Below are 25,631 nucleotides of genomic sequence, written 5' to 3'. Positions count from 1 at the left end.
GGCTTTCCCTGGCTGTTGGCTTGCTGGGGACTCGTCCATCCCGTTTTGGTGGTCACAAGCTGAACGCTGACTTCTTTCCATTCCTTCTCACACCAGACTGATGCTGCCATTGCACGGTACTATTTTGTCAGAGCATTGATTGCTATCTGAATTACTCGCTTCCTGTCTCCTCGCATTAGAATGTGATGGTAGGGACTTCACTGTCTTGGTCAGCAAGCATGTCCACCATTTAAAACAGTGGTACATAACAAGTGCTCAATAAATATGCGTGGAGTGAATGCATAATGCTTAAAGAATTTGCACATAGAATGTTCTCGATATACAACAGCTAGGAAAAAAAGAAAGAAAACAAAAACAAAAACAATCCAAAAATCCACTAACAAACATTTTAGGGACAAGGTGGTTGGAAGCAAATGAAGAGCCTGCAAGGAGCACAACTCCCAGGAAAGGGGCTCCCAGAATCCACAAGAATTTCCAGATGTCAGAAGGATCAAATGCAGCTGACAAAGCAGGAAGGACCAGAAGGGGGCAGTGGATCAGTGTTCACCGACGCGTTGGAGGAAAGGAGGCCACTGGCCAGAGCCAGACAGCAGCAGTTGCGGAGTAAATGAGAGGTAGGGGGGTGGAAAGAGTGAGTGGAGACAGGGGCGCCTGGGTGGCTCAGTCGTTAAGCGTCTGCCTTCGGCTCAGGTCATGATCCCAGGGTCCTGGGATCGAGCCCCACATCGGGCTCCTTGCTCGGCGGGAAGCCTGCTTCTCCCTCTGCCACTCTCCCTGCTTGTGTTCCTTCTCTCACTGTGTCTCTCTCTGTCAAATAAATAAATAAAATCTTTAAAAAAAAAAAAAAAAAAAAAGAGTGAGTGGAGACAATCCTGAGGAATTTGGATCTGCAGAGAAAGAGAAGGATGGAGCAGGAGTGTAGGTGTTGCAGGATTGAAGGAAAGCCTTATTTTTTAAATTTTTAAAAAAATATTTATTTGAGAGAGAGAGAGAGAGAGAGAACGAGCCAGGGGAGGAGCAGAGGGAGAGAGGGAGGGAGAGAAGCAGATTCCCTGCTGAGTGCAGAGCTCGGCACCAGGGCTCCACCCCAGGACCCTGAGATCACGACCTGAGCTGAAGTCCAACGCTTAACCAACTGGGTCAGGCAGGCACCCCCCGAGCCTTATTTTTAAAAAATTTATATTTTTAGGGGCACCTGGGTGGCTCAGTCGTTGGGCGTCTGCCTTCGGCTTGGGTCATGATCCCAGGGTCCTGGGATCGAGCCCCGCATCGGGTGCCCTGCTTGGCAGGAAGCCTGCTTCTCTCTCTCCCACTCCCCCTGCTTGGGTTCCCTCTCTCGCTATCTCTCTCTGCCAAATAAATAAATAAAATCTTTTTAAAAAAATTGTATTTTTAGGGTCACTTGAACATGTTTTGCAGGCTAAGAGTTGAAAGATTCAGAGGAGAGGGCTTTCCTGATTTTTCTGAAATGTGTTAATCTCTTCTCATTTTTTTTCATTTTCATTTATTTATTCTTTTATCTCTTCTTCCTTTCATTTATTTATTCTTTTATCTCTTCTTCCTTTCATTTATTTATTCTTTTATCTCTTCTTCCTTATTCACCTTGTGCTTCCCTTATCGCAGGCATTTACAATCACCTGTCACGTCCCTCTACTAGAGACAAATCTCCGAAAGGCAGGCCTGTGCGTCACGCGTACGCATGTGGGAAGAGTGTAAGTGGGGCCTGAGCGGGGCTAGTTCCCCTCCGGTAGAGACTGGACTCCCTCCGACCCCTCCCCACCCGCCCGAGGCCAGACTCAGTGCTGTAGCCCACAGCCGTCCCGAAGCCCACAACACTGGCACGCCACTTTAGTTTCCCTTGTAGCTACCTGTGTACATATATCCATCTCTAACACTTACGGCCTCTCCCAGCATTTCCCAAAGTATGGTCCACAGACCACCTGCATCAGAATCACCGGGGCTGCTGTAGCAGGGCGATTTCTGGGCCCCACACCTACTGAATCCGAATCTCGGGTGGGGCAGGTGCCTGTAAATGTGCCAGGCCTGGGCTGCGTGCCTCTCCTTCGTAACATTCTGTGGCCTTCGATGTATCCACAGAACCCCCAGCTCCTCAGGCATTTAGACCTGCACCCACTCTACCGGCTGACTCTGACCTATACGGGCCCTTGTCCCCACAGCTCCTGTGTCCTCTCCTTTGGCTTGTGCTCCCCCCTGCCCGTACCCCTCTCCCCTTCCTCCTCCCACCATAGCTGCAGCCATCCTCCAGGCCAGCTCCAGTCCGTCCCGCACAGCTCAGAACCTCTCACTCACACTGTGCCCAGAGCACACTTTTCTGGCCTCCCTTGTTTCATGATAAAATGACCACCACCACCTGAGCATATGCATTGCCTGAAGAGATGGTGAGCGTCTACGAATGACTGGGTGATCATTCTTTTTTCCCTCAGAGCAGCTGGCAAAGAAGTGTGTCCCTGAGAGTTCTGGCTGGGTGAGTGAGTGGAGAAGGGCAGTGAAGGAGGCTCTAAGCAGGGAGAGAAGCTTCCCTGGGATGGCCTCTCTCCACCGGGAGGTGTCCAATTCCCTGAGAGGAGAGACGGCATTTCCAGAAAGCAAAAGGAAATCTGGACTCGTTTTAACTTTGTTTTTTCATCCAATCTTGGTATTTAAAAATTAGCTTTTGAGGGGCGCCTGGGGTGCTCAGTCGTTAAGCGTTGAGGGGCGCCTGGGGTGCTCAGTCGTTAAGCGTCTGCCTTCGGCTCAGGTCATGATCCCAGGGTCCTGAGATCGAGCCCCCATCGGGCTCCCTGCTCCGCGGGAAGCCTGCGTCTCCCTCTCCCACTCCCCCTGCTTGGGTTCCCCCTTGCTGTGTCTCTCTCTGCCGAATAAATAAATAAAATCTTAAAAAAAAAAAGCTTTTGAAGACAAGAGCCTTCATGTGAGGAATGGAATTATCACTGAAAGACGGTGATAGTCCACTAAAAATGTCCTTCCCCTCCCCATCCACAGATGTAAGCAGACCCTTTGGTAACGGACGGAAGGAGAGGAGGAATATATGAGCAGGGGCTATGCCAGAGAGGGCCCATCTCTGGATGTATTCTCCTCCTCTGCGGCCTCAGACCCTTACTACTGTGAGAACTGGAAGCCCTTTAATTGCTGGTATTGTATAAAGAACAGTGAAGGCTGCTGGTAGCTCAGGGTTAAGTTCCTAAAAAAGAACCCTTCTCTGTCATGTCAGACTTCGGGGCACCCAGCTACCATCACTCTCTCCCACGCTGGCTTCCCCTGCCTGGGTTTTAAGGCCTCCCAGCACCCACCCCATCCCCGATGCGTTCCCATCGTTCTCCACATGACTTCGGGGAGATCTTTTCTCCATTCTGGAACTTCTATTCTCTCACGTAAGAATAAAAGAGTCTCTACTCTGCCAGCTTGGAACTTCTACCCTTTCTGGAAACCTCTTTAGCAAAGGTACATCATAAAGGTATGAGAAAAGTTAAAAGCAACAACAAACAAACAAAGGGAGCATCTGTGTTGCAGAAGAGAACCACTACATATCATGTCTCAAACACAAACGTTAAGGTCATGGGTCTTGTTTGGGTACGTTGTACGTTCTTGGAAAGCAGCAACTGAAGCATCGGGAACACAAGATCTATCAGTCGATCTCTGGAGTAAAACACAGTTGTGATCCTACAGTCTGATAAATGTCTTCACATCATGGGGCCGGGTTCATGTTCCAGAAAAAGTAGAGATGAAAGCAGTGCCATGCTAAAGACTGCAGGAATATTTTAATTCATATGTTTTAATTCATTATGTAATAATAATATCACAGTCTATTTTACAAGTTAAACGTATGAGAATGTATGAAATAGAAATGGTAGGAAAAAAACTAAACATAGGTCAGGAATATGAATTTTTCCAAAACCAGGGGCCAAAGGAAGATGTGTTGCCTGCGGGGCCCAAGGAGGAGGCAGGGCGGGGGCGGGAACAGCAGTGGCTCTCGTGGTAAGCGTCTGTCCCGTGTCACCCTGGGAAGGAGTCAAGGCTCACCCTCTGCCCTGGTCTGGGGTTGGGAGTTGAGTCTGGTCAGTGGAAGATGGCGGCTCAGGAATTAACAGCCATCTGGTTACCTACACAGAACTGGTCCCCTGGTGGCCACAGGTGGGTTCTGCCGTACAGGGAATTAGGGGTGGAAGTGTCAAAAACCAAATGTGTGGAGGAAAAAAGTAAACAGTTTCCTCCTTTCCCCCCAAAAACCCAAATTCTTGAAATGCACACACATTCTTCTCTCAAACGTAGAAAAGTCTCACTCTGGATGTGCTTACAAGAAGATCGTCGTCAAAAAACTTTGTCTCTATGATAACATTCCCACTATAAGTAAGAAGAGAGGGCAAAAGAGTGAGTGTGTTAGGCAACAGATTTCATTTCCGCAAAGTGGTTTCAGTTTGGGTCTGCTGGGCCCGGGGACATGCACCCACCTTGGCCTGGGGACACTGAAGTCTATGTCCAAATGGGGTTAGAAGTCTAATGTGATGTTTAACTTTGTGATTTGATTTTTTTCTCCTCAAGTTCAGAAAACAGAAGAAAGAGCATGTCTTAATCCTTGATACAAGTAAAGCCCTTAGCAAGAGCGCTCTGCACATAGGGGTGCTTATTAGTGCGACTTTTTTTTTTTTTTTTTTAATATGACTGACTTTTTGATACACATGGAAACCTGCAGGCCGTAGGGGTGGTATCTTTCCCTACAACACCTACTCTAGTAGACAGCTGTGGATTGGCCTTTCCTGCATCTATTTGCACCACTTTGGGTAATAGCACTCTGCTCTTCTTTTGGGGACCCACCCCATCTCCAGTCCACGGGTTAGCCAAGTAGTCCCTCCTTCACCTGGCAAAGGGGTGGGCACAGGACATAATTTGGGCCAATCAGACTCTCTCCCCAGAGCAGGATCCTTCCTAAGGCTGCTCCTGAAGGAAATCATCCACGGATTCCTGCCATCTGTATCTTTCAAGCTGCCCGGGTCTCAGTTCCTCCTCTCCCCACCACCCCCTTCAGCTGTCATATCAGCTGGAGTCATTTCTATGGCTTGTAGCCAAAGAACCCCAAATGGCACAACTGTATTGCACAGAGTGGAATTTCATTTTTCTTGGTGGATATCTCAGTGTTTCCAAACCAAACCACTCTTGAACCAAGTTAAGGGCAATAGAGGTACTGCTTTTGGGTTGCAAAAAGTAAAATATGACTTAAAAAACCTAAATACGTCATCATAGACTCAATGGTTTTAGTACCTGAAAGAAATTGGGCCTGGCCAAGGAGAAGTCAATGAAGGTTAATAAAATATAAAAAATGCCCTTCTATATACTACCCTGTACTTTCCTAGGGTAATTAATAGCCAGCAGATATATTTTTGTTGGTAATTAATTATAAAATAGGTACATAAGAAACTCAAGATTTAATTGACTACTAGAATATAAAAATACCTACTGTTGTAATTAAACATCTATTAAAGACTTATAAAGTAAATAACCTCTATTTACATTCAGTGTGGCTTTCACCAAGGATCTGTTTAAAGGGACAATCCAATATTACACAACTATCTGTGTGAATAACTCATTGCTAGACACTATTACTAAAACCTTTAAAAGTCTAATACCTTTTCCCAAGAGAAAATGGTTGGTGGGCCATTACTGACAGTGTTTTTGGATAAAGGACAAACTAATTATTCTTTGAGCAGGAAGCATAACTATTAAAATGGTAAGCTAGTCTGTGAAAAACTATAACCAAACTCTATCCTCTAAAACAAAATTAAAACTTTGCCAGATTCCATTAAAGGCCATTCAAGAAAAGTAGAGTATCAGAAGTTTGGTAGTCAGGGAAGTGAGCAAATTAGCCTAGATTTAATATAGAGTACAGGCCAGTTTTCTCCCATATCATCTCGTTTTAGCCTCACTCCACCTCTGTGAGATAGAATTATTAATTCTATGTTTAGAGAGGAGAAAAATAAAGCCAAAGAGGTAAACATTGTCCAAGATTGCACAGCAAGTCAGGGTTAATCAGGAATTTAGTCTAAAGGTCTAATCTAAAGTTTTTTATTTTTTTCCATTCGATCACACACTGTCTTTTTCATGTGACAGAAGTCAGTAACCTATAAACTCAAATACCCCTGGATACTCTTTACCCTTATTTTCAACCTGGGTGGCCCGCTGAACAGGACCACAAGTCCCCCCGCCCGGAACGCCTGCTTCGAGACACACCCCGCAATGTCTGTGGTCTGCTCACTCACGTTAGCACGCTGGCGGGCATCATCTGGGACTCGGGCGCTGCCTCTATCAGGGACTGCCAGGTGTTTGTGGAGTTCGGAATCACAAAGCCGAACTCGAAGAACCACTCTGCAGGAAGAAGGAAAAGCTGGTGAGCGGGCACCCCAGACAGTCTCAGGGCTCCTTGTCCAGCCCCTGCCCCTTTAGAGTGAGCCTCTTACCCCAAGAACCACAAATGAAGCCATCAGAAACCTCCCGGGTCAGAGGCATGGGAAAGGTCACAGAAGCCTCCTCGGGCTGTCCTCTGGACCACACCAGAGGCTCACTCCCTATGCTCTAGGGTCGAAAGGACGAGGACCAGTGGGCGGATATAGTACAAGCAATGTTTTCTCAGAAGTAGGCTATGCGTACATGACAAACAGAAGAACAGAACAGGCCTTTCACTTGGAATTTCAGGTGTAAGACACATATGTGCCCTCTTACAGTTCACGGTGGAAACTCAGTGCAGAGCGGCCTTGCCAGTCAGATCCGCAGAAGACAGAGAGCACCGTACCAGGCCCTCGTCGGCAGTTTCCTCGTGACCACGTTACAATTCGCCAGTGATAAAGCAGGCACCAACCCAGGCCCACCAGTGTCAAAAACCCTTTTGTTAGGCTCAAAGGCCCTTGTCATTGCCAGCTTTGTTTTTGTTTGTTTTTCCCAGTCTCTCAGGGTGTAGGAATCCCATCACAATCTGTGTTGCCAAGTGAACATTACCAAAGCAGTGCTTTTAGTTCACTGGGTCCTGCCTTTTTTCCCCCGTCACTCTCACTGTGGCTTCCAGCAGTAGGCCACAGAATACCTTCTAGGCATTGCCCTTTGAAGTAAACTTTCTGTTCCAGGCGGAATTTTTCCATTTGCTCTGCTGAAGAGAAGTTCAATTCTCGAGACACCGCCTTGCACTTGAGGATTTTCTTGGGAACACGAGCTGGTAAAGAAAAAGAAATATTGAAGCCATTCTCATTGAAAATCACATACTATGATGCTTCAAGTTTCTGGGAGCTTCTTAGAGCTGATTTAGAGAACACATTATCTATGTTAAATTTCAGAGAATGCCTTGGTAACAGAATTACACTTTTTAATTAAAGGCAGAAGTCCCCAATTGGTCAAGTGCATCTGACTGAAGGATCTTTATTTTTTTTAAAAAAGATTTTATTTATTTGAGAGAGACAGAGAGAGAGAGAGGGAGAGCACAGAGGGAGTGGGAGAGGGTGAAGCAGACTTCCTGCTGAGCAGAGAGCCTGATGCGGGGATGTGGAGGTGTGGGGCTCAATCCCAGGACCCTGAGATCATGACCAGAGCCAAAGGCAGACGCTTAACCAACTGAGACACCCAGGCGTCCCCCTGAAAGATATTTAAGAAACATCAGATGTAGTGCATCTAAGGGCCTTCCCTAGCTGCTCTCATCAGGAAAAAGGCTGAATGGGCACCTTCTCTACTCTGTTCTGTTAGTTTTAACCCCTTAGTTTTTCTTTTATTTCAGGGAGATAAAAATGCAAATTTTCTTTTGGAAAAAAATGTTGAGAGCTTAGTTTATATCTTTAGGTATGTTCTAATGCTAAAATTTCAGCACAAAATGGGTTTTGGGAAGTGAGAGAAAAAAAGGTAGGGAAGGAACTAGGAATCTCAACAACAAACGCTGTGCCCTCAGGCGTTTGCCCATTAGGGCCTGCATTAATTTAGCTCCCTGATGCTTAGGCCCTGCTCCAGAAACATCAGAGCCTTGTGCAGACAAAGGGTTGGGGAGTACCTTCATGCTCCACTCCAGGGACTGACAGGTCTTCTGTTCCTTGCCACAGTATCTTCCCTGTCTCAGCATCCCGGAGGTTCATCCAATTTCTGATCAAATATATTAAGGAAAATAATGCACTGAAGGCGACTCTCAGTTTGTATTCTAGGTGTGTTCTAGCGCTCAGATTTGCTACCAACTCCCGTTTACTTTTTAGCAAGTTGGCCTATCTGCCAAGTGCCATGAAAGCAAATAAGATGGTTTAAGAGGGTCCAAATGACATCCAAAGGAAGATCTTAGCAGAGACCCAGCAGAGATTTTTTTTTTAAAGATTTTATTTATTTATTTGACAGAGAGAGCACAAGCAGGGGGAGTGGCAGGCAGAGGCAGAGGGACAAGGAGAAGCAGGCTCCCTGCTGAGCAGGGAGCCCAATGCAGGGCTCCTCTTTCCCAGGATCCTGGGATCATGACCTGAGTCAAAGGCAGACTCTTTTTTTTTTTTTTTTAAGATTTTATTTATTTATTTGAGAGAGAGAGAATGAGAGATAGCACGAGAGGGAAGAGGGTCAGAGGGAGAAGCAGACTCCCCGCTGAGCAGGGAGCCCGATGTGGGACTGGATCCCGGGACTCTAGGATCATGACCTGAGCCGAAGGCAGTCGCTTAACCAACTGAGCCACCCAGGCACCCAAGGCAGACTCTTAACCGACTGAGCCAGCCAGGTGCCCCCCAGCGGAGATATTTTTATCTACAACATGAGAACCAAAGGCTACACATCTAGAAATTGCAAGAAAGAGGAGAAAATGAATAGTACAAAATTAAAAAATTTCCAACACAATCAGAGCAGCCAAGATAAAAGACCTAAAAAAACAGATAAGAGAGGTATCCCCAAGGAGTGACTCATGCAGACCACATCCACAGTGAGGATCACATCCCCTAAGTTTTACTCACAAGTCCAGAGATCTCAAGTACCTGTTTAATGGCCTGCTCTTAAATATCAGAAACTAGCCAAGGATCTCCAGCAACCAAGGAGGGCATTTACTATGAAAGACAGACCAAAACAAAGAGAAAAAAGCAACTCAGAAGAAAAAAGAGACTACAAAGGAAGATACATACTTTTTTTTTTATTTTTTAAGATTTTATTTATTTACTTGAGAGAGAGGAGAGAAAGCACAAGCAGAGGGAGCGGCAGGCAGAGGGAGAAGCAGGCTCCCCGTTGAGCAAGGAGCCCAAGGCGGGGCTCAATCCCAGGACCCTGAGATCATGACCTGAGCTGAAGGTAGATGCTTAACCGACTGAGCCACCAAGGCACCCCAAAAGATACAAACTTTTAAAAAGAAGTATTAAAAACAAAACAGCCAGAGATAACATAATCCTTACAGACACTAAAAATTATATACAATTGAATTTTGTATATTTTAGGTGATTTTCTCTGGCTCAAGTTTACAAATTTTGAAGCTAGTCAATTGATAATCTCTTTTTGTCATAAAATGCCAACTTAAGTAGTTATATTTTCTAGTTTCTGTATTGTTCATCATACAATAAATGAATTACTAATAGCAATGAAAAAACATTCAGAGAACAAAAAAGAATGCTAGAAAAATACACATTTTTAAAAAAAAGATTTTATTTATCTGACAGAGAGAGACATAGGGAGAGAGGGAACACAAGCAGGGGAAGTGGGAGAGGGAGAAGCAGGCTTCCCACGGAGCAGGGAGCCCGATGCGGGGCTCGATCCCAGGACCCCGGGATCATGACCTGAGCCGAAGGCAGACCCTTAATGACTGAGCCACCCAGGAGCCCTGAAAAATACACATTTTGATAGCAGATCCAAACAACTCAATGCAAGGTTTGGAAGACAAAGTTGAGGAACGCTTTCAGAAAGAAGAATAAAAAGGCACAAGGATAAAAAACAGGAGAGTAAATATACAAAAACTGGGTATCAGTCTAAGAGATCCAAAATCTTAACAGAAATGCAAGAAAGAACCGAAAAACCAAGGAGAGGAAGTCATCAATGAATTAATTCAAGATAATTGTCCCAGACTGAAAGGATCTGGCAAGTGCTCAAGTCACATCATTATGAACTTGCAGAACGTCAAGGTTAAACCAAAGCTTCCAAAGGGAAAACAAGCTGTCACATAAAGGTCAGAATCAGAGTGGGGAAAAAAAAATCAGAATGAATCACACTTTTCAACAGGGACTCTGGAGGATAGAAAAAAATGAAGCAGTGCCTTTAAAATTCTCAGGGGAATTCCTAAAACTAAAAAAAGATTCACTTTCTCGAGAAACTAATGATAATATGCTACTTCAAAATGACAGGGAAGACTAAGGAAGAAGACGATATTGGATCCAGGAAGCAATGGATCTAAAACAAGAGACAGGTGAAGGAGATCCCAGGGTAAAAGCTCTTCAGCGGGCCTGGAAGGCAACCGGCCAAGGATCCAGACAAGAGCTGGTCAGAATACTTAGGGAGACGTTTTAAGAAGACGAAATTCATAGAATATCTGATGTGTTTAAGTGGGAAAGATTTATACAGTTTGGGTACATTTGGGGGTTCCTTAGTGAGAAGCACAGAAAATCTAAGTAAATGAATTAAAAACCAAGACAATAATTAACATCTGGGAAAAATCAAAGGTGGTATTGGAAGAAAAAAGTAGTCACAGTATACTACATGGCACCATTGCAAACAGGGCTGACGTAGTCACAATAATAAAAACACGGACTATGGATCTAATACCACTATCCTGGGAGGATGGGGGAAGGAGAAGAGCATGTGTGTGTGGTCAGGCAGAAAGTGTTGAGAAAGAACAAAACTCATTTTCCATAGTGGGAAGTCAATAAACAATGCCTAAAACGGAATAGCCACAGTGTGCAATTCAGAAATATGAAGATAAATAGCAAAGAAATCAGTTAGAAATTGAAAAGTTTTCTCTGGGTAATAGAAAATATGAATGGGAGGATACAGAACGTGGCTCATCATTCAAAACCAGGTAGAACTATGACTGAGCAATGTACACACACAACTTTGACAAATATAAACACTAAATTTAAAAAGACAGTCCTGAGGGTTTTTTTAAACAATGGACAAATAATTAAAGAAAAATTAATACTATCCATACATGGAGGCTAAATCTGAGAAAGATGGTTAATATTTACCAAGAGATGGACCTTCAGATAAATAGTTGATACAGTTTGCAGGTCTTTTTTTTTTTTTCTTTTTGCTGTCTAGCAACCAAACCCTCTTCCCAACTCTCCCATGGGGGAGACAGCGCCTGCCAGGTATTACTGTAACTAGAAGATCCAAATCCTTCCCTCCGGAGCCTGGTGCAGCTGGGGGCAAGCACATGACCTAGGCTTGGATGCCTGGATACCAGGACTAGAGAAAAAGTCAGCAGTTCTTCAGGATGTGTTTCCGGCTGTGTGGCCATTGCTGCAGTCAGTTCTGAAGCCCCAGGGAGCCTTCAAGCTTTCCCATTGTTTGGATAGCTTGCAGTGTTGAACCCAGAGCGTGGTTGATTAGCATCAGTATGCCTGTAATGGTACAGTTAACCCTCTGGAGAGATTCTTTCTAGGTTTTGCAGCCACTAAAGAAAAGTCACAGAAGATAACTAAGGGTTACCCTAGCTTCCTGTGCTCTCAACCTGCTTGTGCACTGTACCCCCGCCCGCCCCCCCACCCCCCCACCCCCCCACCGGCATGAACCTACCAAATGAAGTTGTGTTGGTTGTGTTTCTCTCCTCTCGTGTACAATCTTTTTTTTTTTTTTTTAAAGATTTTATTTATTTATTTGAGAGAGATAGAGAGCACGAGAGGGAAGAGGGTCAGAGGGAGAAGCAGACTCCCTGCTGAGCAGGGAGCCCGATGTGGGACTCGAGGATCATGACCTGAGCCGAAGGCAGTCGCTTAACCAACTGAGCCACCCAGGCGCCCTCCTTGTGTGCAATCTTAAGTCTCCTAGTATGCTCATTATATCCCCAAATACTGCTGCTCTTATATACCTTTGTGGTTTTCTCTTCTCTGCTTCATATTCTGAAATTCCACTTTTTTTTAAACTAAATTCAAAAGCAAGTCAAAAGTATATATACATACTTGCTTAGATCACATTTTTTTTAAATCACTTTTTTTTTTAAAGTAAGTTCTATGCCCAACGTAGGGCTTGAACTCACTACCCAAAATCAAGAGTTGCATGCTCTACCAACGGAGTCAGCCAGGTACCCTCAGATCATCTATTAAAATTCCAATTACTACAAATATGCTTAGCTATTCTGGGGTCTCCATATATGAAGACAAAGCTTCCCCAATTGGAGAAATGAAACAGAAGATACTACTGCTCCAGCAAGTCCACTCTGAGCTCAGACCTAAACAGAACTGCCTTCGACATTTAAGTCCAAGGTTTTCAGAAGACACAATACTCATTTAACCTGCTCCGTACATACTTTTCATTCTTTCTCTACAGATAGTCTCTTAGGTGTCAGTATAGCCACATTGGACACCAGGTTTTCTTAAACAACAAAACTAAAATTACTCTTAAAGTTTTAGGCTCACATACAAATGGGGCATTCTAGCAAAACTACTGCAAGAAAAGCCTCAGAAAAGGGGCTCCCTTCGAAAAGCAACAGCTAGATCGGATCTAGCAGTTTCCAAAAAAAGCATTACTGCTGCTGGCTCAGGTCAGCAAAGAAAAGCCTGGCACCAGAATTTGTCAATCTATTAGAGGATAGAAAGAAAAAAAGTCTTAAATGAGAGTGTGCTCTCCAATAATTAGTGGATAGTGAATTTAAGATTCCTCCATTTTATACCAAGGGAGAGAAGATGCTAAAAATACATGGCTTATCTCCCCAACACAAGCGCCTCCTCTTTTTATAAATAATCGGTTTAAGGACTTATCTTTTTTGGGAATGATACTTAAAAAATATTTTGGCCAGTTCAACAATTAGGCATTTCCAGCATGTACCTTAATCTGGAAACCTATCAGTGTCTCTATCGTGGGCTTCATTGTATAATCCTAACAAAACTGTAAAATTTTACCCTCAGTAAATGCTACAAAATTAGAGAAATACAAACAGAGCTCCATTAAATGATGTTGGGATGGAGTCTACTTAGAGCCCCTCCAAGTTCTCTAAGTTAGGGGTGAAAAGGAACACTCTTAATTCATGGCAAAGATACAGCCATTTGGGAACAGCTTTATAAATCATAAAAATACAAATCCATGACAGCCCAATAGGAAAAAGAAATAAAAATTATTAAGGTAGGTAACTTTTTTTTTTTTTTAAGATTTTATTTATTTGACAGCGAGAGAGCGAGCACATGCACAAGCAGGGGGAGCAGGAGAGGGAGAAGCAGCTCCCGATTGAGCACAGGGAGCCTGATGTGGGACTCGATCCCAGGGCTCTGGGATCATGACCTGAGTCGAAGGCAGATGCTTAACGACTGAGTCACCCAGGCGCCCCGAGGTAGGTATCTTAAAATAACAACCACAAGAAAAGATGGTCCTCAAAAGAGGAAGCATATTTCACTAAAAATGTTGGAAATGAGGGCGCCTGGGTGGCTCAGTTGGTTAAGCGACTGCCTTTGGCTCAGGTCATGATCCTGGAGTCCCGATCGAGTCCCGCATCGGGCTCCCTGCTCAGCGGGGAGTCTGCTTCTCCCTCTGACACGCCCCCCCCATGTACTCTCTCTCTAATAAATAAATAAATACATCTTTAAAAAAAATGTTGGAAATGAAAGGGAAACTTTAATGGCTGATCATGATCTGGCTGAAAACATTTTTGTTTTAGCAGGTTTTTGTTAACTAGATTTTTTTTCAGAGAAAAAGAGCCTGAGTTTTAAGACTCAAAGGTCAAGTCACTTCCAATCTTGAGAGAGAGGATTAGGTACAAGCTTTAAGGATGGGGGCTGAAGGACTATTTATAAATACCACCTTCTGGGTCAGCCAGGTCTTTTCTCATTTAAAAGCTCCCGGGTGATTTATACCCACGGTGAGCACAAAGAACACTCCTTTACTATGGGAAGCCTCTGCTGGGAGAGCTGTTCTGGTAGCTTCTTATTTGGAACGAGGCTGCCAAGGTAGCACACTCTCATATGTAAAAGTAAGAGCATGTTAAAAATAAGCTTCAGCCTGAAAACAATAAGCTCCAGAAAAAAAAAAAAAAGTTTGTAGAGTGTCGAACCTTAGGAAAGGTAAAAAAGGAAGTAAACTAACATACACATGGAAGAATGAGAGTCACTTGGCTCCACACAGAAGGTTACATAAGTCCTCTTATGTTTTAAATAGCTGTGACCTGGTATGATTTTGGGCCAGTGCGGGGGCTGGGGACAGATCTGAGGTAGAGAAGGCGGGCAGGGATGCGGTGGTGGAGTGGGAAGTGAAGGCTTGGGGCTTGGAAGAAACCAGTCAGATGTTGGGATACGAGGTAAATTTCCTTGAGATGTGAATGCAGGCACTGGGATAAAAGAATTTAAAATACTTAGTGACAATCATCTAGAAGCATTTTGGCATGAGTACAACCTCCATTTTTATAAACAGAACAGATCCACTGTACATGGCAGTGATGAGGGAACAGAAGGCAAGCTGAGGACAAAGCAGAAGCTGACACCCCACAACACCCCCCCCACAGGATGTATGTGACATTCCTCAGGCACTCCTGGCTGCCCTAAAGCTAAAGAAAGGAAAAAACAAATAGTTAACTTGTAGAGATCACAATCCTGCAAGACCTGAGTCTCCCTCAGTTTACAAATGTCTTAGCAATTTACAAGAACAAAGCATTTCTATCAATGGCCTAGCTTCTAGAAGGAAATGTAGACACAATTAAATGCCCTTATAACCTACAGCCCATTGACAGATAATTGAAGCGGGCAGAGTGTAATGTTCCTCCAGGAAGTTCCCAACTATCTTAATTTTAACGCCTTACGAGAGGGGTAAACAAACTTAACTTGACAATGGCAAGGCCTCCGGTATCTTGTAGGTCCTCTTTAGCATATGAAAGTTCTTTTGAAACCTCCCTTTTTCCTTACCTCCCCCGATCTCATAGTTTATCATCAGCCACCCCTCACAACCCCGGTGCAGCAGCTCTCTCTGCCCACAGGTCCTGTCCCTCTGCTGTAACAAACTACCTTTTTGCATCAAAGACGTCTCAAGAATTCTTTCTTGGTCATTGGCTCCAGACCTTACCCCACCGTGAACTTCACCTATATTCCAAAACCCCATCAGCAGGACCTCACTGGCCAGTTGAGAGGAGAGACCAAAGGGAGATTGGTGGAGAGGAAGAGACAGAGTAGAGAGGAGGAATGGGGAAGGTAAAGAGAGGAAAGAGTAAAACATGGAACACACAAACAGAAGGAGAGAGAGACACACACAAGGGAGGAGTGAAGGAAAAAAAGATACTGGGAAAGAAACAAAAATGCTCACATGTAACTGAGAACCAGGCCAGAACAGAAAGGGAACAAAAAGCAAGAGGCTCAGGATGTTCAGAGACAGATTCTAGTTTTTCCTGCTTGAATCTTAGAGCGTTGTCCTGGCTAGGGGCTTTCATAGAATGGTTTGAAATTGATGGGTAGGAAGACTGCCCCCATGAAAATGTTAATTGGCTGATTCATAGTTTCCTGTAATTATCATCCAAACTAGTACTTCTGAGAATGAAAGAAGAGACAGCACACTTAAATGAGTTGGCTCATGTAAGGTGCTTAGACTCTTAGAAGCAGAGTGTTGTTGTTTTGAATCCATTATCATCTCCTATCTAGAATCCTGATGGTTTTCCTCGCTTCCAGAGCAGGGGTAGGCGCAGAAGGACAGAATCCCAAGCACACTACGCTCAGTGAGGAGTCCGACACGGGGTTTGAGCGCACAACCCTGAGATCATGACCTGAGCCAAAATCAAGAGTCAGACGCTTACCCAACTGAGCTACCCAAGTGCCCCTCCTTGCTTCCATTCTTGCTCCCTCTTTCAATCCATTCTCCTCACAGAAGGTAGTTTTATAAAAATGGTGAATTAGATGTTAATCCCTGGTTTTCCTTTGCACTTGAAAACAAAACTAAAGTCCTTAGCATGGTTTGCAAGGTGCCCAGTCACACGCTCCAGCCGTAATGGCCACCTTTCTCTTTCTTCAGCACACTAGTGTCTCTGCCCGTGATGCTGCCTGAGTGCTCTTGCCCTTACTCTTCACACTCCCAGATCCTGGTTTCGGTGGCACCTCCTCAGAGAGACTCTTGGGACCACCCAGTCTACAGAATCCAGATTTGCCTGACTCTGAAGCTGGGGCTCCTTCTGTGCATCCATGCCAACCCTGGCTACATCCTGGCCTCCCCTAAACAGGCAGTTTGTGCCATCTCCATCTCCCCTGAGACAAGGCTAAATACTTCACCTTTACTGTGTTACTTTTATGGTCAAAGACCTTCAAAGGGTCCTCACAGATTGATCCAGGTCTCTCCATGTACCTGATCTCAAACTATCATTAAGTGCTTACTGACAACCTACTATGTGCCAGGTATTGACATCAAAGTGACATGTAAAAAAATCTGGGCAATATTGTTTCATAGAAAGTGACAGACAAGTGGAGGGGGACAATATTTCTAAATTTATGTATTATTTTATAAATTTATCGTCTTAAATATGTAGGTAAAATACACATTTGTCTATTCCACCCATATCCCTTTTTAAAAATATTTTTTCATTGGAATGTTAACAGGCTGCTTTATATTCAGGGTGACCTTATATTTGGGCATTATTCTGATAATTTCGTGGATTTCTTCTATATAAAACCAAAGAATTTATTTATTCATGTCCTTCAAAACAATTCATACACAAGCTGGATAATTCTCAGTGATACTGAGATAATTCTCTAATGATGTTAACTCAGATCCTGATTACTAATCTAGGGATGGAAAGGCTATATTATTTCAATTCCTAACAATTTACCAGGAAGGGAATTGGTTTATCAATTGTTATTCTGTTCTATTCCTTTCTGAAAAGTAAACTTTTAGATTTGCAAAATAGTTGTTAACAGTAGAGTTCTCATATACCTCACACTAGTTTCCCCTATTATAGACATCTTATATTTGTCGCAACTAATGAACCAATACTGATACATTATCACTAACTAAAGTCTACAGTTTGTTCAGATTTCCTTAAGTTTTAATTTAATGTCCTTTTTCTGTCCCAGGATCCCACATTTACATTTAGTTATCATGTCTCCTGAAGCTCCTCTGGGCTGTGAGAGTTTCTCAGATTTTCCTTGTTTTTTTTGGATGACCTTGACAGTGTTGAGTAGTACTAGTCAAGTATTTTCTGGGTGTCTGACAATCGGGGTTTGTCTGATATTTTTCTCATGATTAGGCTGGGGTTCTGAGTTTTTAGGAGGAAGACCATTGAGATGAAGTGCCATTTTCATCCCATCATGTCAAGGCTATGTATCATCAACCTGCTTTATCACTGTTGATGCTGATCTTGATCACCTGGCTGAGGTGGTGCTTGTCAGGTTTCTCCACTGTAAATATGTTCTTTTCCCCTTCTTTCCATATTGTACTCTCGGAACGAAGTAACTACAGCCCAAACTAACAGGTGGGGAGTTATGCTCCGACTCCATGAGGGAAGAATGTGAATTATTTGGAATTTTGCAGTGGAAATTTGTCTCTTCTGCCATTGATTTTTTATTCAATTATTTGTATCAGGCCCGTTGGTTTTATTATTAAATGACTGTGCTCTGATACCTAAATTTTTATCTCAAACATGAAAATATTTCAACACTAAACAATCTGCTTAAAAATATCTAGTTAAGATGGCTACACCTTTAAGTTTCAGGGATTCATCTGGGTTATGGGATCAAGAGCCACATGCTCTTCTGACTGAGCCAGCCAGGAGCCTTGGGAATGCTCATTTTAAAAAGCAATTCTTGGGCGCCTGGGTGGCTCAGTTGGTTGAGCGACTGCCTTCGGCTCAGGTCATGATCCCGGAGTCCCGGGATCGAGTCCCACATCGGGCTCCCTGCTCAGCGGGGAGTCTGCTTCTCCCTCTGACCCTCTTCCCTCTCGTGCTCTCTATCTCTCATTCTCTCTCAAATAAATAAATAAAATCTTTAAAAAAAAAAAAAGCAATTCTTATGTGCAATAAAGTTGAGGTACCACTCATCTAGCCTTTATAATCTAATACAGATTATCTAATATAATCTATAATATAATCTGTGACTAGAGCAACACTCCTAAAACACAAGCTGGATCATATCATTACTTCCCCTTCAAAAACTTTCAAAAGATTTTCTTTCTTTCTTTTTTTTAAGATTTACTTAGGAGAGAGAAAGCGTACACACGAGTGGGAGGGGCTGACAAAGAATCTTAAGCAGACTCTGTGCGGAGCACAGCGCCCAATGTGGGGCTTGATCTCACCACCCTGAGATCATGACCTGAGCGGAAAGCAAGAGTTGGATGCTTAACCGACTGCGCCACCCAGGTGCCCCATCAAAAGATTTTCACTGAGAAAAGTCCTAACTTCTTAGCTTAGCATTTTATGTTCTTTACCTTGTGGTTCCAACATCTCTCTGGCCACCCTTTGTGCTGTATGCTCCTCCCTATTCCCTTTTCTCACCTAGACACAGGGAAGATACTAATGACCTCATACACCTCTATGCTCTCTGGTCAGCTTGGACACTGGACATTCATTTGAAGTCTCTCACAAGAGAAGCCAGCAAAATCAAAAGAGTTAAATTGCTTTTTGATATGATCACAAGGCCACACCAGACAAGCTGATAGAAGGAGGTGGGAAGAAATTTTTCTTTAGCTTACAGGACCCTTATGGATGCAACCATGACGGAGGGAAATGGGAGTAACAAAGACAAAGAAATTATCATGGGCAGAGGCTGGTTAACAACCACCCCAGATGTACTAACTGCATAGCAATGCCACCCAAACAAATTTCTCTAAAATACATCCAGTCATAATAATATAATCACTCAGGATTAGACAAAGCAAAAAAAACCTTAGAGAAGTAACTTCTTATAAGCTACTTCACATTCTCTAATAAAAGCACATATGATCTTAAACTCTCTCAGAACTTTTTTTTTTAATAGGAGACTTGCTTTTTTTTTAATGTTTTATTTATTTATTCATGAGAGTCAGAGAGAGAGAGCGAGAGAGAGGCAGAGGCAGAGTGGAGAAGCAGGCTCCCCGCCTAGCAGGGAGCCCAATGCGGGACTCGATCCCAGGACCCTGGGATGATGACCTGAGCCAAAGGCAGACGCTCAACCATCTGAGCCACCCAGGCGCCCCTCTCAGAACTTTCAATAAGGGAAAAGTCACCAAAAACTTTGTTGTATTAATTAATGTTTGACTTTCGTTTTATGCACTCAAAATCTTTTTTATTTAAAGATTTTATTTATTTATTTGAGAGAGAGACAGCGGGAGAGCACAGAGGGAGAGGGAAAAGCAGGCTCCCCTCTGAGCAGAGAGCCTGATGCAGGGTTTGATCCCAGGACCCTGAGATCATGACCTGAGCTGAAATCAAGAGTCAGAAGCCTAACTGACTGAATCAGCAGGCGGCCTGATTATGGGCTTCTTGAGGGGAGAGGTGTTTCCTCTCATTGAGTTGACAGTAAAAGCAGGGAAATCTTTGGCTATGAGTTCTTGGAATTTAGTCACATCAATCAGTAACTTTCTAGTGTACAAAAGTACTTAGAAAAGATTTTCTTTTTCTTTTGGGTAATACGGCTAGGAAGGACAAATGATAGAGAAACTGTTTACAGATTATTAGGTTTGTGGCACTCTGTATAAGGATAGTCAGTATCAGTTTTGTTTTTCTTCAATTAGTTTTTTATAGGGTACATTTTCTTAGGAAAGCTTTTCTTTTTAGAATCATGTTTCAATTAAGGCAAAAAGGGGACTAATTTCTTAATCAGTATTTTATTTTTATTCTACTTTGTAAAAGCTCAAGTTATCTCCTCATGAAACTTATTAACAGGTATCCTAGAGTTGTGGTACAGTTCTTACTTGTCTAGGACTTGGTTATTTTCAGTATATTTAAAAAATAATCAGGGATGCCTGGGTGGCTCAGTCGGTTAAGCGTCTGCCTTTGGCCCAGGTCACGATCCCTGAGTCCTGGGATCGAGTCCCACAACAGGCTCCCTGTTCAGCGGGGAGTTTGCTTTTCCTTCTGTCCCTCCCCCTGCTCATGTGCTCTCTCTCTCTTTCTCAAATAAATGAAATCTTAAATTTTTTTTTTTTTTTTAATTGAGGGGTGCCTGGGTGGCTGAGTTGGTCGAGCGTCTGATTCTAGGTTGTGGCTCTGGTGATCTTGGGGTTGTGAGATCAAGACCCACGTTGGGCTCCATGTGGAGTCTACTTGAGATTCTTTCTCCCTCTACCCACTGGCACGCACTCTCCCTCAAATAAATAAATAAATAAATAAATAAATAAAAATCTTAAAAAATTTTATTACTGGGCGCCTGGGTGGCTCAGTTGGTTGGACGACTGCCTTTGGTTCAGATCATGATCCTGGAGTCCCGGGATCGAGTCCACATTGGGCTCCCTGCTCGGCAGGGAGTCTGCTTCTCCCTCTGACCCTCCCCCCTCTCATGCTCTATCTCATTCTCTCTCTCAAATAAATAAATAAATAAAAATTTTATTACTGTAGTTGACATGTGATGAGGGAATCTTTTTAAAATGAGTATTATTCAAATAAATAAGAGTCTCTTTATATTTTCATACTATTTTCGGAGATTTGTTAGCTTTTAAAAATAAATGAGTATATCTGCTTGCTGGTCATGTGAATGTACACTTTTTTTTTTTTAAAGATTTACTTATTTGAGAGAGCGTGAATGAGAGAGAGAGTACATGAGAGGGGAGAGGGTCAGAGGGAGAAGCAGGCTCCCCGCCAAGCAGGGAGCCCGATGTGGGACTTGATCCTGGGACTCCGGGATCATGACCTGAGCCGAAGGCAGTTGCTTAACCAACTGAGCCACCCAGGCGCCCCGTGAATGTACACTTTTAACTAGAAAAAGGTACCACGTCCAAGAATCTGTGAGATGACGGGGCACCTGGGTGGCTCAGTCGTTAAGCGTCTGCCTTCAGTTCAGATCATGATCCCAGGGTCCTGGGATTGAGTCCCACATTGGGCTCCTTGCTCAGTGGGGAGCCTGCTTCTCCCTCTCTCTCTGCCTGTTGCCCCCTCTGCTTGTGCTGTCAAATAAATAAAATCTTAAAAAAAAAAAGTCTGTGAGGTACCTTCATATAAGAACACAGAAAGAATGCTTTTTTATATAGGTGAATTTTAGCAATTTAAAACAGTTGGTGAAAAAAAGAAAAAAAGAAAATGGTGAAAATGAAGGTGTTTTTGTTTTTGTAAATTAAACAGTTTATTTCTAAAAAGATTTTATTTATTTATTTGACAGAGAGAGACACAGCGAGAGAGGGAACACAAGCAGGGGAAGGGGGAGAGGGAGAAGCAGGCTTCCCGCTGAGCAGGACGCCTGATGTGGGGCTCGATCCCAGGACCCTGGGATCATGACCTGAGCCGAAGGCAGATGCTTAATTGACTGAGCCACCCACGTGCCCCAGGAAATTAAACAATTTAAAAAGCTCTGTAGGAATTTACTGTTTCAAAAATGCCGAATGAGTTATCTTATAAATGAAATAAATCTTGTATACCATTAACTTAAATGTTAATGGCCTGGGTGGCTCAGTCAGTTAAGCGTCTGCCTTCAACTCAGGTCATGATCATGCGGTCCTGGGATAGAGCCCCTTGTCGGGCTTCCTGCTCAGTGGGGAGTCTGCTTCTCCCTCTCCCTATGCCCCTCCCCTCCACTGGTGCTCTCTTTCTCTCTCTCAAATAATAAAATCTTTTTTTTTTTTTAAAGATTTTATTTATTCATTTGAGACAAAGAGATAGAGAGAGAGAGAGAGAGAGAGAGCACGAGCAGGGAGAGAGGCAGAGGGAGAGGGAGAAGCAGGCTCCCCACTGAGCCAGGAGCCTGATGTGGGGCTCGATCCCAGGACCCTGGGATCATGACCTGGGCCGAAGGCAGACGCTTAACCATCTGAGCCACCCAGGTGCCCCTCTCAAATAATAAAATCTTAAAAAAAAAATAAAGCCCCAATTTGAGAGTTGTTTCTTAAAAAATAAATAATTTATTTATTTTGAGAGAGTGCATGCATGCATACGTGAGGGGAGTGCAGAGTAAGAGGGAGAGGGAGAGGGATTCTCAAGCCCACTCCGTGCTGAGCACAGAGCCTGCCCTGGGGGGCTTAATCCCAAGACCTGAGATCATGACCTGAGATCATGACCTGAACCTAAAACAAGAGTCAGTTCAAGCCTGAGCCACCCAGGCGCCCAGCCCCCATTTTGAAAGTTATAAGTGAATTTGTTTACAGTAATCTTAAGGCAGGGTATATCCATAAGTCTTTGTTGTGATGGGGAAGAATTCTAGTCATTATCAGATGGTAACAACGTCTAAAGATTATAATCCACTTGGATATAATCACATTTCAGATACTAAGTCCCCTAAAAAACCAGACCTTAATTTGTCACACCACTGTAATACACCTTTCCCTGCCACAAAAGACTGCTCAAAAAAACAAACAAAAAAATCCCTTGATGTCTTCAACAAGTTGCATTTGTTCTTTTTTTTTTTTTTGCCAAGGAACCTGAAAACAGCACTGTCCTTTATACTGATGACACTCTATGATAAGCATACACTTCCAAGGGTGCCTCAAGCAAGGGTCAAGACCAAACTATCCATGGGAAACAATGTCCCGGGCAGCACCAACTTTGTTTGACCCAGAGAACCTGACATTCTGCGCTGTATTAGTCACTGCTGGCAGATGTAGCCACTGTCAATTTGTTCCTGTCACATTATTTTCCTTTGTCTCAGTCCAAAGCCACAGGGGAGGGCTACGGGGTTTGCTTTTGACTTGTAACAACAGCAGAGGCTATGGAGTCCCTCACCTGCCTAACTTGACTCCTGGCTCCTCCCCTGGAAACGGGAGAACTGGAGACAGAACATACCAAACAGGACGAGTGATCTGCTCTTCCATGAAACTTCTGGTTGGCTACATGGGAAACATGGAAATGTCTATCAGAGGTGGAATAAAAGGACATTCTGCAGAGCTGGCTTTGACAAGAAAGTCCACTACCCTTTGTTTCTTTGCTCAGCCTCTCATTTCTTCTAATATATATATCACTGAGCCCAAATGTAAATAAGATAGCTGAAAAGTTGCTGGTTCCACAACTGTTCCATGCATGGCCAAGTTAACTCTCAGGGTAATTCTAGAATGTATGTTATCCAGGTAAATAGCAGTTACTGGTATGGTGCCAGTGTCTATTTCCTGGTTTTGATAACGTACTATGGCTATGTTAGATGTTATTAAGATATTATCATTGAATACATGGGAACTCACTGCACTATTTTTTATAAGTTCTTGTAAGCTAAAATTATTTCAAAATGAAGTTGTTTTTTTTTTAAAGATTTTATTTATTTATTTGACATAGAGCAGAAGCAGGGGGAGAGGCAGAGGGAGAAGACTCCCAGGGGAGCCTGACTCAGGGCTTGATCCCAGGACCCTGAGCTGAAGGCAGATGCTTAACCGACTGAGCCACCCAGGAGCCCCTCAAAATGAAGTTTAAAAAAAAAAAACTGATGAAGACACCCACATGTACATCCATATTACTAGTTTCTAAGACAACATTTAAGACTTTATGGCTGGGCTCTTCTTTATGGACTTCAATATCCCATTGCTGTGGTATTTTACTTATGTTTAAACCTTATCACTTAGTTTTTTTTCTTTGGTAATATCAGAGTAAATGATACTCCAGTAGTATAACAAAAATTTCTTTCTGACAGAGAGAGAGAGTGAACAAGCAGGGGAACCAGCAGGCAGAGGGAGAGGGAGAAGCAGGCTCCCGCTCACCAGTGAGCCCGATGTGGGGCTTGATCCCAGGACCCCGGGATCATGACCTGAGCAGAAGGCAGACGCTCAACTGTCTGAGCCACCCAGGGACCCCAACAAAAATTTCAATAGGGAAAAAAGGCAAAGAGAGGCCAAGAGTATAGTCCAAGTTGAAATTAAAGAGAAACTACAGAAAAGGCCAGGAGGAGGAAGTTTCTTGTCCTCCTTTGGGGTTTTATTTCTCTGCCTGAGAATTATAGCTTTTGGGGGTCGGAGAAAGATACAGAAAAGTTAATTTGGAGAGAGCTGATGGCTTATAAACAGTTGGTGGTGGTTTTGAACCGGGTAGCTAGAAAAATAATGGAACTTTATAAAAATCAAGAAATTCAAGAGAGAAAACTGATTTTTACTTTATTTTTTAATCTGACCACCTTCTTTTATTTTTTAGGTTCTTATTTATTTGAGAGAGAGGGCATGAGCAGAGGGGAGGGTTAGAGGGAGAGGGACAAGCAGATTCCCTGCTCAGCAGGGAGCCCGACATGGGGCTTGATCCTAGGCCCCTGGGATCATGACCTGAGCCAAAGGCAGACACTTACCTGACTGAGCCACCCAGGCGCCCCTGATTTTTACTTTAGAGAGGAGGAGAAAAGGTTTGGTAAAGGAGGATGCTATTAGGAAAGCCCTTCCAGAACCTCAAGGATGGGGAAAAAAAAAGGTAATGTAGAACATGTAGGTGGTAGTGGTGGGAAGTACACCAAAGTATATTCCAAGCTACAATTAGTCTGGTACTAGCATAAAGAGGTAGATTGATAGACCAAAAAACATAGCAATGACCCCAGCAAATACTGACTTTTATATATGCTAAATTCCAAACCCGTGAAGAAAAATGGTTACCTCACACTGCTTACTATAATATACAGGTTTCCCCCACTATCCAAAAGTACAGTGTTCCTACGAAAACTTTTGTAAGCTGAGGGATGCCTGGGTGGCTCAGTGCGTTAGGCGTCTGCCTTTGGCTCAGGTCATGATCCAGGGTCCTGGGATTTGAGTCCCATACCGGGCTCCTTGCTCAGCAGGGGGTCTGCTTCTCCCTCTGCCTACCACTCCCCCTGCTTGTGCTCTCTCTGCCGAATAAATAAATAAAATCTTTAGGAAAAAAAAGCAAGAAAGCAAGAAAGCAAGAAAGCAAGCTTTTGTAAGCTGAAATGGCAAAACAGCCAAGAAGTAATTATCATTAATTTATTGTGGAAAAAATTTTGAGTGTTTCTACACCTATAAAATCATCTCTTAGGTTTTTCTGATACCTTAATGCACATCTCGCTAACAGATACACAAAATAAATCAAGATAAAGCACAAATGCTCACAGACACAACTGAAAGCTATGGTGGCTTGATGCTGAGATGTTGGGTAAACTAGTTTCCAGGGTGGGAGCAGGGTGGCACCATGCTCGCTGCTCAGGGGTGCGTGCTGCCTCCATAAGGGCTCACTGTAAGACAAATATTCAACCCTATTGTTTTTCCCCTTTTTCTGTAGAAGTGAAAATCCTCTTTGGATTTCTTTCAGTTAGTGAGAACAAGTACTAACGCAGGTCTTTTGTAAATGTGAAATGTCCTAACATGAACTTCTGAAAAGCAGGGGATACTTGTACCCAATTGTCCTCAAGAGTTAGATATAAAGAAAATATAGGTGAATATTTATATGACCTAAGGATGAGGAAGGTCTCTCTGAGCAGAAAAACAAAAGAAAT

The 25,631-nt window shown here is 43.4% G+C and overlaps 1 protein-coding gene across 3 annotated transcripts in view; it reads right to left on the bottom strand.

Moving 5' to 3' along the window:
* Window positions 1-2,227: 2,227 nt before the first annotated feature.
* The window catches only part of PDE6D (phosphodiesterase 6D), a 53,945-nt gene continuing 30,541 nt past the window's right edge, over window positions 2,228-25,631 (bottom strand). Inside the window, exons 1-5 of one of the 3 annotated variants that reach the window (XM_028105304.2) lie at window positions 11,387-11,527; window positions 8,039-8,127; window positions 7,091-7,216; window positions 6,273-6,378; window positions 3,776-4,362 (exon numbers count right to left, since the gene is read on the bottom strand). In XM_028105304.2, the coding sequence (XP_027961105.1) occupies window positions 4,281-4,362; window positions 6,273-6,378; window positions 7,091-7,216; window positions 8,039-8,120 (396 nt within the window). In that variant the 5' untranslated portion in view covers window positions 8,121-8,127; window positions 11,387-11,527 and the 3' untranslated portion in view covers window positions 3,776-4,280. The other 2 variants (XM_088021507.1, XM_028105303.2) reach the window with 2 other exon arrangements.

Source organism: Eumetopias jubatus, unplaced genomic scaffold (assembly GCF_037043125.1).
Source record: "Eumetopias jubatus isolate StellerSeaLion01/CBP00866 unplaced genomic scaffold, mEumJub1_p1.0 scaffold_3, whole genome shotgun sequence".
Taxonomy (NCBI): Eukaryota; Metazoa; Chordata; class Mammalia; order Carnivora; family Otariidae; genus Eumetopias; species Eumetopias jubatus.
This window is presented reverse-complemented; position numbering and strand designations above follow the sequence as displayed.